At 41.4% G+C, this 19,771-nt stretch overlaps 1 protein-coding gene across 1 annotated transcript; it reads right to left on the bottom strand.

The window, feature by feature from the left end:
* Positions 1–878: 878 nt before the first annotated feature.
* Positions 879–14,664, bottom strand: acbd3 (acyl-Coenzyme A binding domain containing 3). Its single transcript, XM_030047235.1, has 8 exons — positions 14,365–14,664; positions 10,713–10,854; positions 9,036–9,176; positions 8,584–8,742; positions 8,139–8,313; positions 6,743–6,989; positions 5,719–6,006; positions 879–4,067 (listed from the first exon to the last, which is right to left on the bottom strand). Exons 1-8 carry the CDS (start codon positions 14,639–14,641, stop codon positions 3,853–3,855), a joined length of 1,644 nt encoding a protein of 547 aa, XP_029903095.1. The 5' UTR covers positions 14,642–14,664; the 3' UTR covers positions 879–3,852.
* Between the last annotated feature and the right edge of the window lie 5,107 nt (positions 14,665–19,771).

Below are 19,771 nucleotides of genomic sequence, written 5' to 3' on the forward strand. Positions count from 1 at the left end.
GCTGCTTTCTGTTTTGTAACATCCTATACATATTCTGAAAAACAAGCCAGCCGAGGCAGATTGTCTTCTGAATAAGAGTAATATCCGCACTTTTTCCTTCCTTCAGCACAAAATGTGTTTAACAGGAAAACAGCATGTGGATGACACATTGGCCACATGAGGGAAAAAAAAAAACAGTCATGCCAAGGACGTTCTGTTGTTTCAAGTTCATCTGTGGTGGCTTCACGCATCTGACACCGGCCCAGTCTTTCAGATTTCATTTTGATCTCTTTGTCCTCAGCAAGCCAAAATGAAGGCGGCGCTGCCCTCGGTGAGTTCAAGGACGAGGTGCAAGCCAAAAGGTCAAAGATGAGCGACCACAGGAATCCTCCTTTTCTTTGGGATGGAGGTGAAGATTTAATGAAACAAAACATTAACACTTTAAATTCCAGAGGCCTATCATCATGAGGAGTTTTCTTTCACCCTCTGAACAAATTATCTTTTTTTGTAGAGTTTTTTTTTTCTGTAATATTCTTATATTATTCAATTTTCAGTAGTTTTAAAATTTGCAACACTTATATAGCTTTATGTTTTGTTTAGTTTTTTTTTTTTTTATAAATACTATACATTATTTTCTTGGATTTTTCAAAAACTCGTTTTTGTTCATTTTTCTCTTATTTAAAAAATGAATTTTCTGGTCTTTTCAGGGTAGTTTTAGAGGTAATTTTGTTGGATTACTATGGTTATTTTTTCCCCTTTTTCTTTTTTTTTGTACTTTTTTGTGGAGGTAACTTTGCAGTAAAGTGACTTTGTGCAGGCTTCAACCTTTAACTATCACAGTGTGAAATAAGAAAAATGAAAATGGGAAGGAAAAAAAAAACTTAGACAAACTACCCAGCTCTAGAGATGAACATAAGTTTAATCAAGATTAAATATAAGCCCAAAAAGATCTTCCAACTCATAAGAGATCCAAACAAGTCAAAGCAATACAAAAAGATGAGCTTTTCTGTCATGTCAATAGAGTTTTTTCACTTTTACATTTCCTAAAGAGTTTTGGACTTTCATTTGGGGTAAAATGTACATATATTTCATTCACCATACTTTACAGTGCATTGATTCTCAAACCCATGGCCTTCTTCCACATCTAGAAACCCATACATAAACTCATTTATAGAATTATTTACATACAAGGCTTGAACACATCATCTCAACACCACTGGTGATCAATAAGTACTTCAGAAAAATGAACATCACACATCAAACAATAGTGGGTAATTCTTGAACTTAATGGCATGGCTATACCATAGGTAGTGATGTTTTGTTACACAAATCATTGTATGAATAAGAGGATTCATATGCTTTAACCGACTGACACTCAGCCAGGACACTGGAGGATTAATTTGGTTTGAGATCAGATGCAAGTTACTCAGCCTATGTCTTTAAACTTAGGTTGCATATACACATAACAAAAATGTACAATAATCAGCTCAGTCAGTGTGATAAAGTGAACACAAATGTCTGACACACACACTGAAAAGAACCAAACCCCAAAAAAACAAGAACAATACCTCATTCAACATCCATCCTTCACAAGTAGACAGGATACAGTTCATACAGCATTGCTGACAATGCACATAGGTGGTAGATGTTGGACAAGTGACACACAAGGCATGCAAATGCAATGTGAGGTGAGGGAACAGAATGTAAAAAAAAAACTGTGGCAAAGGGGGAAAAAAAGCCAAAAAAAAAAAGCCAAAAAAAAAAAAAAAAAAGTTGAAAATCCAGCTTTTATATGCACTTAGATGTCGCAACAGAGTTAGTCAGTAACCACGTCACCCAAGACACGAGTAAGTCATCTCAGTTTATTCACGATACCATATTTATGATGTCAAACTGAGTAACTGTATATGATGAAGAAAGAAAAGGGAACAGCAATACTGTGCATTTTGGATAACAGTGTTTCAGTGTCTGAGAACTGCAGAGATGTAACAGTGACGTGACCCTCAAATGACAGACACCACACACAGTGACTAACAGCAGAACCTCTGGCAAGATTACTTTCAAACAGCCTCTCTTCTTTGAAAGCTTGATAACTGATGGGGGGTTGATGACTTGATGCAATCATCCTCTTAATGATCAGTCTCTGCCTCTTGATGATCATGTAGGAAACATGGAAAACTAGAGGCACAGCCCTCAAGAAGGAGATGAAATAAACTGAAATGGCATTGTACAGACACAAAAATGATATCTATTCTAAGAAAAAAGGGGAAAAAATAAATATTTATTGGTAAATTCTGTTTTCAGACACAATCTTATTTCTTATCCTGTATCCCAAACTGCAATGCTTGACTTTGTAAGGCCAGAGGGCCCTAAGTCATACTTTCCCATGTACATGTTATTTTGTGTACTCTCTCCTTTACACTTCACTGAAGCCCACCCTAAACTGTAAAATGCCATACTGTCCAACCTTCGTAATCTGTCAGTAAACTCCAGTAACCTACTAATGTGCACTTGGTATTAACCATACCAGTGATTTTGAATGTTTGGGCTATTTAGTACAATGTCGTTACATTTTACATTGCAACAAGCCATTCTGCAAACCCAGAGGGGGCACCTTGTAATGTTCGGCTACTGTTGCTAAGATCGTCATCACCATTCATAAAACACAGAATTGATAACTTGCTGTGGAAAGCAAACATTTTTCTGGAGACTGTTTCCTGGCTGAGGGACCATTTCACTCCATTCAATCAGCAGCCAGCAAAACACAACAGTGCTGCTGCTTTCAGGAAAACTAATGTGGACGACTTCATTGCGGTAATAGAATACTGGTGTGAAGAAAGTTTGAAGTCTCTAAAAGTTCATTTTCATATTATAGTGGAGTGAATGGAAACTGGATAAAAGTAGGAAAAATCATAGAATTCTGAAATACGACTGCTTGCTTTGGGAGAAAAAAAATAGAAACGTGACGGTTATACATTCCAGAAACATGCAAAATCACCGGCATGGTCCTTTAAGTCCATCTGAGAGCACTGCATCAGGCGTGAGATGTGCTAGATAAACAGACGGTTTCTGCCCACTAGTAAGAGAAAGGGCTGCTTCTAGAGATGCAGTCCTCTCAGATTTGCATATATGCACAGCGGGTAAAGAAGAGAAGGTGGGGTGACTGTTTTACAAATAGGAGGGTGACTAACTTTGTGTACACTGGTGTTCTGTATGTGTTTGTGTGTGACCGAGGCCTCTCAGACACCCAGAGCCTCTGTGGAGCAAAGGCAAAGTGTTCTGTAGTGCATCTGTAATATTCGATTCTTCAACATTAGAGTATCTCTGTTCTTGTGGGACACACAAACCACTATAACTTCAGCTTGCGCTGGACTGACTGGGCATCAGCTCAAGATTATGAAAGCATCACTCAGGGCAGAAGCAGCCGGAAAGGCCACAGTGGAAAATACGGGCAGGGGGAGTTATTATGGTGTCACAGAAGAACACAGGGTGAAAAGTAGTAAAATACAATTATGAGAGCAAAGTCCTACAGTTTGGTCTCTATGTGAGCGCAGCAAGGACAGGTGGTGAATACACTATAGGGATACACTCTCTCCTTCCAAGGGCTCATGACAGGCTCTAGCATGGGTGTATCCTGGGACAAACACATACATACATTCACACATACATATATAGAAGTCCAGTCTCCGCTGTAGGGCTCTAGATGTGTCTCTTTGCCGCCCTCTGGTGGTTTTTGTCCAGAATAGACCTGGAATCACCTTCTCCTTCACACGCATACACTTACTTACCCAGTCACTCATACACACGTACACACACACACACACACACACACACACACACACTCCTTGGCTCCCCCTGTGTCTGTGTTCAGGCTTATCTGGTGTAGTAGACTCTGTAGTAAACACTCTTGGAGCGCCAGAGTGAATAGGAGTTGTCAAACTTGAGCAGGTAGACACCGCGGCCGGGGTACTGGTGGCTGCCGGCGTACACCTCCTCATGACAGTCCCGCCGGTACACCGGCACGATCTCGTCCACCTGAGGCTTGCCTGCCTCCTTCTTGGCCTTCTCCTCCTCACTAGGGGGGTCACCTGTGGGTGGGCAGCACAGAGTGATACAAGATGTTATGGAGGAAAGCAGGGGAGACACACAGCTAAGACCAGTGAGTCTCTCAACACATTTTCTAATAGCTACATTATATTTTCTTAAAGAACACATATCAACAGTTGCAGGGAACCTAGCCACCATATTAATCCAAACAGGGCTTAATCATTAAGAACTGCAGCACTGTATTAATAACACACCCATATCATTACACCATTATAAACTCATGGAAAGCAGAATCGCTTCTATTTGCCAAGTGCACTCTTTAAAGAGTGTTACACAATACCATATTAGCACTTTAGATGCAGGAAGAAAAGTGACATACTCAGTGCAGTCAGGACACATTATGTGACATACTATACACCTGTCAACTGAAGAACTGTCCCTTTGTAGATACACTGTCATAGGAAGACCTAAGTCAGGGATTTTCATTTTTTTTTTCCCCTCATGTTCTGGACCCCCAAGGTGACTTTCAATGAGCCATCTGAAATAATTTCGCCTTGGGAACCTTGATAAATAAAGATAGGCCCAAGTTTGTTTGTGTTTAATGGTGTAGATGCCAATCTTGGACACTAACAAAGATTTAAACAGGTGAGATCAAAACAGCATGTTAAAATAATAATGCTTTCTTTGTAAAAGGAACCCACTGAAACCTGAGCAAATTCACTCAATTTCATTTAAAACCATGGGAAACACTAGTAAAAAAAAAAAAAAAAAAAAAAGACAAAGAAAAAGAAAAAGAAAATAATACTAAAAAAAACACTTTAAAAAAAAAACCCTAAAGATTTGAAAAAAAAAAAAAAAAAAATACAAGAAAACTATATTTATAATATTAAAAAGCCTTAAGGGTCAAAATGACCCGAGCGTCCACGAGTCTTTTTTCCGGGGTCCTGTGGCACATTCGGGGCCGAGGCCGGGGGGGCCGAGGCCGGGGGGTCCGGGCGCTCCGGGGGCATGGGGGAGCGCTGGAGGCCGCGACCACCGCCACGGAGCCAAGCACGAGGCATGGGTGCACCCCGGAAAAAAGACTCGCAGACGCTCAGGTCGTCTTGACCCCTTAAGGCTTTACGAGGGTTAAAATTATATTTTAATATCAGATCAGTGATGTGACTTCTTGTGTTTAAATCTCTAGAAACCACTTTGAACACAATTTGAACATGGATTCTATGACTGATTTGACGCTTGGCTCTGGACTCTGATCTGATGGTTGACGCAGACTATCCTGTAGTGTGAAGGGGCTCAAGACTGACAACTCTGGCCATATGGCTTGATGTTTGGCTTTTACTTGAAGACCTTTATCTCATAAAATACTGCATCAGCAGCAGGCCTGGATTAGTCCAACTACATTAGTCCATTACAAATCACTTGGGGAGTAACCTGTTCATCTTTACACCAGTCTAATGCTGCTCAGTTTGGGCCTCAGTTGAGCTTGTATCACAACTTGGCTTGAAGAAGCTGAACTACCTCAGAATTCCATTTTTTTTTTTTAACTTAAACACATATGAAGAACTCAACACAATAAGTTGAATGGAGCTCGACCGATGTTCTGTAAAGGCCGTGCAATGTAGCAACACAAACTCTTTATACGCTGCATGCACCAAGTCAGTTACTAGACCAGCTTGTGCATTATCACCTCACCTTCATCATCCTCGTCCTCATCGCTGGACTCCGACACGTGCACGCTGACAGAGGCAGAGGCTGCGTCCGTCCATTCGAAGAAGACCCCGAAGCCGATGTCATAGTAGTCGGTGGCGAACTCCCAGAACAGGTAGGAGCCTTCCTCGTGGGTGGGCACGCGCACAGTCACCACCTCGCCACGACCCACTGTGATCACACTGTCTGCGTCCTGTCGGATTTTCTCCTTGAAGTCCTTAATCTGCGGCCGCGTCCACATGGAGGGAGCAGCTATCACCGGCGGGGAGTCTGCTGTTAACAGCACACAGGAAAGGTTTCATAATCTATGTTAATATTCTGAACTTCTTTGATCCCTGAGTGGAAATTGGGTCACTGCAGCAAAGAATAACGTTGAGATAAAAAAAGATAATACAGTGAGGAAAATATTAAGGATTAAAGATATGTCTTCATGGTGCTAGTGCAGGGTTCCTACTAGATAGAAAGATTTTTTGCTAACAGGCAATTACACCACCTGTCTATGCTGTGTGTGTGTGTGTGCCTGCACATGTGAACCATGCCAAAACTTTCCCTTTGCAAAGACATAATCTTATTTCTCTTCCCCTGTAAAGTTGAATTTAGTTTGGTAAAAGATGCTTGTCTGTGATTTGGAATCAGGGCCTGCGTTTATTTCTGGTATGAGCGCTCCCTCATCTGTAAGCAAAAAGTGGGTGGACGGACGATACCTAAACAAGTCAGCAGGCTGGGAGGAGACTATCATGTATCACTTGTCCCAGCTCGTCTCCTCCCTGTCCTCCAGGTCACATCACCAAGGACACAGCACATAAGGATAGAGTTTCTGGTTTGGCACAAAGCTTTGTTTGTGTGACACAGAGCTTTGTCCCCCTGCTGCCAAGCGAATAGTTACACAACACCGCATAATATAGATGGTTCCTGCGTGAAGTCAACAGTCGCTCAAGTACAATTGCATACGTGTACATGTGGGTTTCTAAGTCTTTATATGACATCCATCCATCTCTGGCCCACCAACCTAGTAAGGGCCCATTCTCTGAGACCTCCTCTGCTGGCTCGGGTTCCGGCTCCCGCTCCATGCTTTCTGAGTAAGAGTCCGACTGGCCTCCATTCACTGTGGGGACTTCCTCGCCAGCGGGAGGCAACGATGCACATAACGGTGCTGCTGCCGAGACCAAGGCAGGGCCAGGTTCACCGCTGCTGCAGCTGCTAGCCTCCAGGGTGGCCTGCACCACTGCGTCCTCTTGCTGCTTCTGTAAGGCTGCCTGTAGAGAGCGGGAGACACCACACACTCAAGACCAAGTAAACTAGGACAAAGGGATAACCTAAAGGACCATACCAGTAATATTTGCATATTTAACATTATAGCTACAAAATAGGACCATACCAGTAATATTTGCATATTTAACATTATAGCTACAAAATATATAGAATTTTTCTTTTCCCAAGCTCTTCCACAGTATCTGAACCTGGCATCTTAAAGGACAACACAACTGATTTTGCATGTGAAGTGTAATATTAAAATGTATGAAATGTGTAAAATGGTTAATTAAAACCAATAGGCTAAATATTCAAAATCAGTTGTTTAAAGCCATGCTGCATGAGGAAAGAACTGGAACGCTAGACTTCTTATGCTAGCATAAGACTTTTGCATGCATGTTGGACTGCAGGAGTACGGGGGAAGTTAGTGTTCTTTTTACATCTTACATTAATATCTTAAACAGTATCCAACAGTTACTTTTTTGGCACATACCAAAGATTTTACCAGTGAAATTAATCAATAGTCAGTAGTCATAGAAATATGCCAGCTGACAGGCATGCACTGTAATTTTCTGCACAGAATGACTGTGTGAATGGATTTAGAGATGCTTTTATATAATGGATGTTTTTTTTTTTTTTTTATTTGACCCGTCACACAGTCTATGCAAGGAATGCATACACAAATGCAAGCGCTTGACTTATGCGTTTGATGTAGATGGACTCCCATAGCTCCAGTCTAATGCTAGACATTTTTTCCACTCAGGGGAAACAAAGGAAATGTGATGCTGGACAGGAGGGGTTTAAAAATGGCTACTGTGGAGGAATGTGCGCTCTAATGACACTACATCACTGGCAAACAGAGTTTCGCAAAGAGATGCTTTTTTAAGATAGTAGTAATTCTGCCAGAAAATACACAATAATATCTTCTTCACTGGTAGTTGCCCTTCACCTGATCTTGAACTTTACCTACTCTGATCTTATCATTTTCAGTTAAAGTACATGTCTGAAATGTAATGGAATGTCTCAATGTTTCCATTATGCCAAGTACCTATGATTATTAATTGTTTAATTAACGATCATAACACATGATCAACTGTGCAATGCAGTCCTACATGTATGAATGGCTCTCCTCCATCCTGTCAGTGTGGCCCTACCTGCTGCTGGGCCAGCTGGACCTGGTAGAGCTGCTGCATGTACTGCTGGTAGTGCTGCTCCTGGAGCTGACGGATGAGGCCCATCTGCTGCTCTGGGCTGTTGGGATACTGCTGTGCAGCATACTGCTGGAACTGCACTGCTGTCTGGGCGTTCAGCGCTGCCATGATCTGTTGTCTTAGAGGATGAAGGAGGAGTGTTGGGGAATGGAGGCAGTGTGGGTGAAAATAGGGTAGAGGAAAAGAGAGAAGGGACAAGAAGTGAGGTGCTGCAGTGTAGATGATGTTGGGGTGAAAAAATAATTTCTCTACAGGAATCGATAATGTATTACGTTACATTATATTAAGACTTTGAGGGAGCGGAGCAAGAGGCTGGTCCAAGAGCATCTCCTTACCTTCACCAAATGTGTATATACAACAAAAGACACACACAGACACACACACATACTTCTGCTGCTCAACTCGTAGCCTCTCCTCTTCGGCCTGCCTCCTTTCCTCTTCCTCCCTCTTCAACCTCTCCTCTTCCTCGCGCCTCCGCCTCTCCTCCTCCTGCCTCTGTCGTTCCCTCTCCTCCTCTTCCCGCCGCTGACGCTCCTCCTCCTCTCTCCTGGAGAATGATGCAAAAAGAAACGGATGCAGATAAAAGATGTGTACTACAAAGGACCCTAAAACTTCTGTCAGTAAAACATGATGCCAGAAAGGTTGCCATAAAAAACTGTATCACAGTTCACTCTACTGCTTCCAAGAAAGGCATTATAACTCTAGACATAACCCGACCACCCAAACTAAATGCTGTTTCACTGCTTTGCCAGCTGCATATAGGACAAACTGAACCTGTGTCTGTTTTTAGACACAGTAGCCAGGACATCTTCCTCGGGGAGCTGTAGCCAGACACCTTACCGTTTCCTCTCTTGCTCTTCCTTCTCGATTTTGTGTGAGGTGACATAGGGTGCGAAGAGGTTACAGCACTTGTTAAGCAGCTTGACGAACTCCACCATGGCCTCCTCCTTCTCCATACTGCCCAGAGACGCCCACTCTTTCCTACAGACAGACAAGAGTGAGGCTGGGGGTGAAGACAGACAAGAGAGGGAGCTGGGCACATCCGGGCTCAGCTTTATGTTAGATTCCATCCAATGATTTTTTTTTCCCCCAAAGAATTTTTTCAAATAGGAAAATGATACCCCGCATATTTAGGCTACAAAGCAGAGCAGCCTGCTTTGATGTTGAGTTACTGTCGCTAAGCAACAACATAATTAGCTGACAGTCTACTGACAATCAAGCAGCTGTCCTTTATTGTTTGCTGACATGAAAAGTATTATTTAAGTAAAACACTATAATTATAAATTAAAAAAAAAAAAAAAAGATACAAAGCTAACCAAAAAAATCAAATGCAGCTCTAATTTGCCTTCCCCCAGCCTTGCTGTTTTCTGTTTAGATCGTGCTAAGTCCAGCTTGTGAAGTCATGTTCATTGTGTACCAGAGTCGCCAGAAAAGCCAAGCATGTCTGTTGACTTCATACAAAAAAAGTATATAAATAAAGATTGAGAGCATGCCTTTCCGCTCTGAATTGGATTCGATGAGTTTGTGCTGTTCAAGACATTCTTCCAGAAATGTGAGACCAATCAGAAGAGGCAGTTTTGTGTCACAAGAAGTAGGATGGTACAAACTTGTCACCCTGTAAGAAGGCATCCTGTTAACCCTGTGGTGATATCACCTGCAGCCTGTTGCACCAGCTAAGTACATGTGTGAATGCCAGTATTGGAGTAAAGTCGACACTAAATCCTACATTGAAACTAGTCTGTTTCAAACTTAGGTCTTTTCTTTGTTCAGTTGCACAGTTAGCACTTACGCTGCACCTTAAGTCCACTGTAACCAAGGATGTGGTTTTACCAACTTTTGGGTAATTTAAGATGCAAATTGTGACATTGAATGCATTATGAAAACTACCTTTTTTTCAAATATGTATCCTGTTGTCACGGTAACTATAGGGCCATTTTGTCTGCTAGGGGACAGTTTCACATCAAAAAACATTAGCCCCACACCAAAAGTCTGCTGCAGGAAACCCTATTATCTGTAACGATTATCTTTCACATTATAAGCCAATGATTTAAAGCATAACATTGGAGAAATTCACTAAACTTGATACTGACAATCAAAGATCATTTTTCATGAATACGCTGTGCTTGAAATTAGTTATGTGCAAAAAATATGTGCACAAGTTAAACTAATACAAAGATCAATTTGGGCATTTGGCAGTACTACAGGCTAAAGGTTTGCTTGTCTTCTGAAATGAGAGCCAGAAGTACCCTCCCCCTCTCTAAGAGTTAAATGGGCTGTATCAACAGTTCACTAAATGGACAGGCGGGGATGCGTCTGTGTGTGAGAGAGTGAGGGAGTTAATGAATGAGCAACAGGGTGAAAGCTTTTCTCTGCACCGCTTCCTGCTCACTGAAACAAAGCAGAGCACTAATTCTGGAATGCCTGCCAGAGATCAAAGGTCACGCGCACAGACACACACACACACACACACACACACACACACACACACACACACAGTGAGCTGTCAACTCAGGTTACCTGCGGTCATTGCCCAGGACATCAAAAAAGCCCACCTCCGGCGAGGCGTCAGGGTTATAAGGGCCCAGTAACACCTGTTTGTGCAGAGCCACCAGTCGAAGCTTCTCCTCGTAGGTCGGGTGGAAGGCCTTGCCGTCTTTATCTGAAACGGGAGCATGGAGATATTCTGCACTGATTGTTCTCATGTCTTGCTGTGAATATGCAAGTTGCTCTGAACTCCCTTGGTCTGCTAATCCAGAACACTGTATTTCTATCTCTCCATTCACTTCCACTGCGTGGCAAAAAGCATCCTGATTTGTTGGCATACATTTCTAAACTTTAAGTGTTATTTTGAGACGTGTTTTACCACACTATGGAAGTGAGGGGAGAGACAGAAAGAGAATTCTTGAATAGCCGTCCAGGGGAGCATGGAGCAACTAATGAGGACATTTAACCATCATGTGGACTTATACTGCACCCAGGTAACTACACAAACCAACACTCCACACTCTGGTTGCACTGTGTATTTGTGGCGAGTTTTATAGTCATGTAAGGGATGGGTTGTAAGACAAGACATGCAAATAAAATGCATTCATTCTTTTACTCTAACAAAGTTTGTTTTGCTTTAAAGCATGTGGGTGACCGGTTAAAACGGACACACTTTAGCATTGAGCCATCATCAGCATTTGTTTCACCTCTGCTGACTTCCACAGAAAACACCCAGATGACTCAACTCCATCCATCAGTCAGTCAATCATCAGTGCAGTGATTATAACACTGACCAGTTATCAGTCTCATACATGGTGGTGATGCAGGAGAACCTTAAATATGTAAAATATTGATAACAACAACAACAATAATAATACCGCTTAATGGTTGGCTGCCATTACCACCCCTAATTCTAAAGCAATAAACATATCCCCCTAATTTTGTTGATTCATATTTGGGCCCGGTGTCCCATGGTATTTTCTGCATGGAATTATATTTGATGTGTTAATTTAAGGCTCTGCACCACAGCCCTCTATCAGCCTGATAACTGGTCAGTGTTTATCGTCAGTGTGTTGTTGATTGACTGACTGATGGCGTGAATGGAGGCATCTGGGTATTTACACTTGGCAGAGGTGAGACAAATGCTTATAACAGCTTAGTGCAGAAACACATTCATTTCTACCTGCCGCCCATATGCTTAAGTTAAATAAAAAAAAAAAAAAAAAAAGATCTGCAAGACAATATTGCAGAGAGTTGCCTTTTTCTGTGTGTACAATATGCAAGCCGCAACATTAGTAGCATACAAGGTTTTATATTCTTGTTCTCAGGCATCGGGAAATATAAGAACTACACTTTTTCTTTTGCCCTTTGTCCACAGGAAAAATGTAAGCACACACACTCCATGAAATTAAACGGCAATCACCGTGAGATGTTTCTCTTCAAACAACAGGGAATGAGATGAGAAGATGTGTCAACTACAAACCCAAAGCACAAAACAACACAGTGCAGGGAGGCCACCAGACCCAGAATCTGTCTACACACGCCAAAGTCATCTTAAGTGCTCTGCTCTTAAAATAAAGCCAATAAAAATGGTAAACATTCAAAATGACTGACTGATGTCACACACGTTTGCAAAGTGACCACTGAGTGCAACCTCCTAGGCAAGACAAGGAAGGCACACTAGTTACCTAGCAAACTTCCTTGAGGTCTCCTTGACAAGGCAACTAATTCAGATCTGAGTTATTGCTACACTTTGGTTGTGCTGCTTTAGATTTGCTTAGTGTCTGAAACAACACTACCAGCACAGACTTTCTATGTGGACTGGCCTATCAGTCTGTATGCATGCAAATCACAAATTATTCACTTGCACTGTTTCTTTCTTTCCTTAGTAAGAGTAGCGGAAGCATGGGAGTGGAATGATAAAAAGCAATTAGATCATAAAACACAGGATAGTAGTAAATAAACCCTAAGAGCACAGCAAAGCCTGGCCTTGTAGAGCACTGTAAACCATTCTGAAGGAGAAGAGCTGGGGCTGGCATGCACGTCTGCTTATGCTGTGTTTCCTGTACATAGAGGCATCTGTGGTGTGCTGTCACAATATCAGCAGCCAGCCACAGAAGAAGAAAAAGCTGGTTAGTGTATAGAAACCGATCAAAATCAATATCTCAAGCCCTCTGTGAGTATCACTTCATGCCTCTCATTTGATGACACACCAAACAGGACAGAACACCACTGCACTCAATCCCACAGAGCCTCCTTGTGAAAATAAAAACTAGTTGGTAACTTTTTGACAACTCTAAAAATGAAGATGCAAAAATGTGTGGCAGACAAAGACTGGCAAGCTGCCTCTATTGGCTTCCACTGGACAAACTGTTCTCACTGTTTCTAAGGGACAAGGACATTTCCAACCTGTGGAAAACTCTGATCAATATTGGTGGGGAAAAAAATCTATTCACTTAAGCATCCTTGATTTTTTATTACTGAATTGATTTAGTAAAGCAGCGATATTGGTTGTCAGCAAAATACTGCTCCAAAGTTTGGCTAAATCTTGATGAGGGAAAATCTGGTATGGTCATATTCAAGAGGGTTCCTTGACCTCTGACCTCCAGATATCTGAATGAAAATGGGTTCTATTGACACCCACGGGTCTCCCCTTTGCAGACATGCTTACCTTATGCTACATACAAATACAAGTACAAATGTGTTCTTCTGGCCTATTGTAAAAGAACGTATTTGTGCATAATGGAGGCTAAACAGTCTTGGAGTTGCATAAAACTGTGTTTGACTGGAAAGCCCAGACTCTTGTGCACAATTTGATTCATGTGTGATGATGTTAGTCCCCATAATAGCCATTTCATTGTAGAGAGACTGACCTCACCATATAAAATGACCAATTGTGACCTTTAGGATAATCACAGCTTCATGAAACTTTACATCCACAAACTCGTGGAGAATTCAAAGCACAAAAATCATAAAGTCGAATCACAATACTTAAGAATTGCAATACACATCGAATTGGCAAACAAGTACTGCAATAGTATCGAAATGGGAGATAAGCCCTGCTGGTCAAGTGAGCCATTTGATTCCTTGAGAGCTGCAGCTGCCGCAGGAACATGCCAGCCACTATTAAGAGCTGGAACAAATCAGTGTTTGCTAACCAACATACGTACACACTCCTTTCAAGTGCGGCCAACAGGACAAGGAGTGACAGCAAATGGGTGTGTTTCTGCCAACGTAAAGCTCGAGGAAAGCCCCATTCCCTCAGCGTTAACTTGCTGAATTACTCTATCTACATGGGCTAGTCACACGACTTCTTGACTCATGACAGGTCAAGTTAGTCTGGTTAAACCCGAAATAGCATCAGGCAGACCGGGCTACGTGTTCAGGGTAAGCAGCGGGGCTGACACCTCTATACTGTCTGGCTAACCGCAGGTAAAAGGCAAATGTTGTAGCTCTGTGACAACCGGCTGGTAGTTTGTTAGCACTGTTGGCTCCATTAGCTAACTGCTAGCTAGTAACCTCACTGCAGCTTGCATGACAACAGGAGCCCTGTGGTGACAGCAGCTAGCAGACTGCTAGCTAACTGCTAGCCATCCCAACGTCAGCTAACGAGTCATTTCTGTTTTAATCTACCGCACAATTCAAAAGCTCGCTAACCCCCACTGTGATAGCAAATGTAAGATACCTTTAAAAAATTTAAGGGCCATTCCGTAAAGCTCTTGTAAGGGAAAGCCCCATTTCTTCTCTATCGTTGATTTGGCAGTCTCGCCTTCCTCCCCATCATCCGCTCCGGCGGCACCCGGTGCGTCGGGCTCCGGTCCCGCAGGCTCGGGGTCCGGTTCGCCCACCTGCCCCTGCTCTCCCTCCGGGTCGGGGCTGAGGGTGAGGCCGTCGATAGAGACTTCGAGCCGGCTAGAAGTGCCATTGTCGAGGTCGCCGCTCTGAACCCCTGTCGCCATCATGCAGAATGTCAGCTGAAGCGGCCACGTACCTACTTCCGTTTCAACTTAGCGGAAGTTCCGGTCGATTTTTCAGAGGGGTTTGATTCATGATGTAAATAATGACGAGCCATTACTGTAACCGAGGTAACACCACTGTGAATAAGTTAGCGATTAAATGCTCGATTGTTATATTATTTTCATTTTTTAAATTTAATTTTATTTAGTTGGTCGTTCGTAAGTCAGTGCACATGCACCTTACTGCCCATGCCTAAGAAACAATGCAATTGAGGATAAAACACCAAAAATCAAGACTTATTACAGTAGTGCAACTACCCAGACCCCCCATCAAAGTGCCTCTAAGGAAGGCATTCTACCTCTCCCTCTGATCTCATCTCTTACATTAACAAAAATATCAGTAATATCTATATTATTAATAGTGTAGACCTTTTTAGCACCTATCTATCACAAACTCACCATCACTTTTGATCACATGGAAGTCAAAGTTTTGTAGTTTATCATCTTGCATGCAGAGTATAACATCCTAAAATAATTGTTTTAAAGGTCTCCCTACAATCGATGTACAATGTCAATTTGGACTTCTCTTCTTCTCCCCCTCCATCAGGGAGGAGAAGGCTCTCTCCATCCAGGAGAAGCTCAGAGAGAAATACATGACAGAGCTCCTGGTGGAGGAGCTGCACTGCTTCAGGTGCTGAGCAACATCACTGACTCCACAGTGGGGGAGATTTCTGTCATGTTTGAGCTTTCAAAACAGAAATCTCCAAAAAGGTAGAGACACCAGCTCACATAAATCACAGAGTATAGTACACTGTAGAGTAAAAAAAAATACCGAATACTTAACAATTTCATTTTCCCAAACTGAAACCAGCTTGTTTTCAGGTGGAAGCAGGTGATTCCTCCCAAAAAGCCGCAGTGGATGAAACTGAGAACTCGAACCCCCAAGATGAAACAACATCCAGCCCTGAAACAGACTGTGCTGGTGGTCCAGCTCTGGAGCCAAGACAAGAATCTGCTGCTTCTTTCATCGGCTCTTTCAGAAAGTCCTCTGCTGCTGTCTGCCCAGCAGCACAGAGAAAGACTGAAATTTGCATTGAAAAAAGCCCATGTCTTTGGACCTCTTGAATGTGAACTAATGCAATTTAAAGAGAGGAAATTGGAACAGTTGTATTGTCTCTCTGATATAGATGTGTTATTACATATCATCACTGATGTGTCTGTCAGTGATGATATGTAAAAACACCATAACACCAACTTGTTTGATTATATTGGTCCATACCCAGTTGAAGAATAACATGCTTCTTTATGAGCTGAGAAAAAAAATCAAGAGGCAGGGCAAAAGTGTGAAGGCAAAATCCAGGTAGGATGATGGATAAGTTAGTGAATAAAAAATTAAGCAAGCCAGTTCCTGCGATCTTACATATATTTAACACATCTGGATATTATTATGTTTAATTTCCAAGATACTTTGTTCTTTGTAGTTTAAAAAACACCATATTGTTGCCATATTGGCGATTACAGAATAAAGTCAATAGCCTTGTGGCATCACATGGAGAATATTTCACTGATACACAGTGAATGAAAGACAAGAGTAAATGTCTTTATGTGCATCTCAACATCAACATGCATGGTTTAAAATATGCAGAAATTTGCAACAGACACTTCAGTCTTCAAAGATTGAAAAACAAAACAAAACAAAAACAAAACTAGATCATCAAAACAATGTGAAGTGACAAATTAAATGATCTGCATAACTCATGTTGTCTATAAAACCTATCTATCTATCTATCTATAGATATTGATATAACATTTTGAATAGTGACAAAATTAAACCAGTAAAAGAAATACACAACAATTCCAGCTCAAGTATAAAATCAGCTCAAGCACAAAACAGGTGCTGAAGTTTTCATGTAACTCATTTATGAAATTGTAATTCAGCACTTAGATATATTTTAATACCTTTGTCATATTTTGGTTGTGTCTCACACAATAAACGATACAGAAGACGATGACAACACACATGTCTCACAGTCTACAACTGTAATTAGTGCTTTGTTTCAACTTGTGCCACTTTTGCCATGTAACAATGTAATCAGTTTTGCACATTTCAACTAAATGATCACACTCACAGTGTCTTAGGAAAATGTAACCTCTTCAGTTCTTTTCTAGTGTCTTTCAAATACACAAAGCCTGAAGTCATAAGAAAGGTTGACATTTTGACAGATCCCTGCAAATCCCAGAGGATGATTTCCCTGTCTGTCTGAAGGTTAATGGATAGCGGTCTGCTGCCTGTATTTAGGTGTGAACGTGCCTGTGTTTGTCTACAAAGAGCCAGCTGCTTTGCACTGGAGATGGCCCGTACAAATCCTCTGGTGGTGTTACTGTTTGATGATGATGATGATGATGAGTGCAGCCTGGGCACTAAAATACACAGTATGCATGAATCAACTTCAAACTGTCCTCTTTCTTAGTCTATTTAGAACATCAAACATGCACAAATCAATACAGGATAATGTCAAGCTACGGCAATGAATAAATTAAATCTATTCTCCAAAGTACAAACACTACTTGTCAACATTTTTTGTAATGCAAAGTGCCTGTTTTTTCATAGGTGGAGTGCTTTGTGGATGGAGATGGACAGATGAATTGTTTACTGCCTGTTTTACACACAGCAAGTAGGACTGTGAGCGGCCATTACACAAGCCCAGGAACCTCAGCAGTCTACTGTTAGCATAGCAGTCTGATGTGTGCACGCTCAGCCACACGGAGCAACCTGTGAACTGGGAATGCCTTCACCTTGTACAGACACAACTACTACAACAGAGAGATCAATAGATATTATTTATGCATGATAAATTACAGAATCCTGCAGCTGCTTCTCTGTAGTAATTTCCCCATCAGGTGGGATCAAATCATGTTAGAATCACCCGGGCTTTCTTTGTGCTGTGAGAATGTCTTGTGACTTCCTGTATGGTGACATGAGTCCTTTGAAACCTGACCAAATTCACTTGATTTCTTGGAAAAATTGGAAAATTGTGAAATTCCTGGGATATTTGTTTAAAACAAAACAAGCAGAAAATTAAAAAGAAACTGAAAATTTGATGGAAAAAAAGAATGATAAGGAAACTGTAGTTTGATTTTTTTTTTTTTACATTGTGCATTTAAATGTCAGATCAGTGATGCTGGATCAACACCACATTCCTTGCATTTCAGTGCCTGTGAAAATATTTAACTCTTTGAAACCTGGAAAATTCTTCTTGATTTCTTTTGCAAAGAAGAGGAAAAAGATGGTGAACACATTAGTAAGAAAGAACCCCAAAATTGGCAATAAATTAGTAAAAAGCTACAAGAAAATAAACAGAAAATGACCAGAAAAATAGACTTTTATAAATGACAAGGAAACTATATTTCTATTTATCTAAATTTACTAATTAAACATCAGGTCAGCGATGCTATATCCATGTCCGCTTTCTTGTGTCTTGCTTGTGAAAACAAAGCAGAGTTGTGTAATTATTCCTTGTTTTGCTGGAATAACCCACTGGAGGCCCCTCAAGGACTCTTGGGGGTCCCCAGACCCTATTTTGGTCTGGACAAGGCTAATGATTGGACTTTCTATCAGGCCAAATGCTGAAATATGCCCTGGATTTAGACTGCAGTCATTATCCTATAATCAAAGTGATAGTAAAGTCTGCTCATCAGCGTGTCACCATCCAAATGCAGAGGTCACTGTCAAACTTTGTGTTGGGCTGCAAAGTGCTTCCTCTTGTTAGGGAGGCTCATTCCTGCAAATCTTGTGCAAATACATAAGAGCAAACGAGCGTGTCTGTGGCGCTGCCTGACCTTTTGACTCGATCCCACTCTGAGTCAAATGGAGGTGACCCAGTCAGCAGCAAGGGCCCCCTCCTGCAAGCCTTTGAAATGAGCTTTGTGTATTGAGCTGATCTTTGTTGTGGATGAAAGGGCCAGGACGCAGCACTTCCTGTCAAAATCAGCTGCGACGGCCAGGCCTCAGCAGACCTGCACGTGTCCAACACACAGCCTCCACTCTGGGACCCGTGGCTCAGAGAGCATCAGCACATCATGCAGCGCTGCCACATGCAACATATCTGACACATATACTGGATATGAAAACACATGAAAACATTCTGAATAATAAATCACAGAAGCTAGTTGAAGATGTTAATGAATGTATCTCTGTACAAAACTAGAATGACATATATTGAACAAATCTCCAGATAAGTTCTGTTTCAAAATATATTAACTCTTGGAAACATGAGTGAGTTCCGTTGATTTATTTCAACAACATTATAAAATTTAAAATTAAATTACAAAACATTATCATAAAGCTAACAGAAAATTACCTAAAAAAATAAAAAAAGGAAGAAATTTAGAAAGAAAATGCCATAAAATTACTGGAAAAAGGTAATAAATAAATAAATAAATAAATAAATAAATAAGAGAGGGAAAAAAGAAAAAATTTAACTTATTTTAAAAATTACTTGAAAACTAAAAGTATGATAATTAAATTACAAGGAAATTTAAAAAATACTAATAAAATACAAGAACCCCTTCCAAAATACCAAAATAACTGTTGTGTGTGTGTATGTGTGTATACACTGATATATGTTAAATTTCACCATATTCCAAGTCTGTACCATGTGCATAAATAAACAAAAAATGAAAAATAGTGACATAGCTTTCCTTCTCTCTATAGCCATGACTATTAAACAGAATAAGCTCTGAAAAGGTGTGCGAATATATATTTATGAGTGTGGATTCTGCAAATTCAAATCAAATCTGCACTGCAGCAGAGCCACAACTTGTTATCATCAAGTTTTAGTCGATAAATCTGAAATTAGTGGGCCTGTCCTGTGACTGCTGGAGGAAATGGCAGCTTCCAGCCTCTGCCTTTGATGACTAGTCGCTCCGTTACTGCCTCATCCCTTCCAAAGCGGATAAATGTTTTCTCAAGTGATGTGTATTGAACATGCAGATTCCATTAAAAACTCTTTAAAGGGGGAGCTGCGGTCCAGGTGTGAGCTCCTCACACCTCCGGCGGCCTGCAGACTGTCTGAGGAGGCTGCGCGGCTGCTGCAGTGCCAGCCGCCGCTGATGGCTCAGCCGTTCACACGTCCA

Source organism: Myripristis murdjan, chromosome 24 (genome assembly GCF_902150065.1).
Source record: "Myripristis murdjan chromosome 24, fMyrMur1.1, whole genome shotgun sequence".
NCBI classification, from domain to species: domain Eukaryota; kingdom Metazoa; phylum Chordata; class Actinopteri; order Holocentriformes; family Holocentridae; genus Myripristis; species Myripristis murdjan.

Excerpts from the sequence above, each read along its gene's own strand:
- acbd3 (XM_030047235.1), bottom strand. The coding sequence starts at position 14,641 with ATGATGGCGACAGGGGTTCAGAGCGGCGACCTCGACAATGGCACTTCT. Across the intron at positions 6,990-8,138 it reads TCCAGCTGGCCCAGCAGCAG|GCAGCCTTACAGAAGCAGCA; the intron begins GTAGGGCCACAC and ends CGCTCTCTACAG. Across the intron at positions 6,007-6,742 it reads AGAGAATGGGCCCTTACTAG|CAGACTCCCCGCCGGTGATA; the intron begins GTTGGTGGGCCA and ends TGCTGTTAACAG.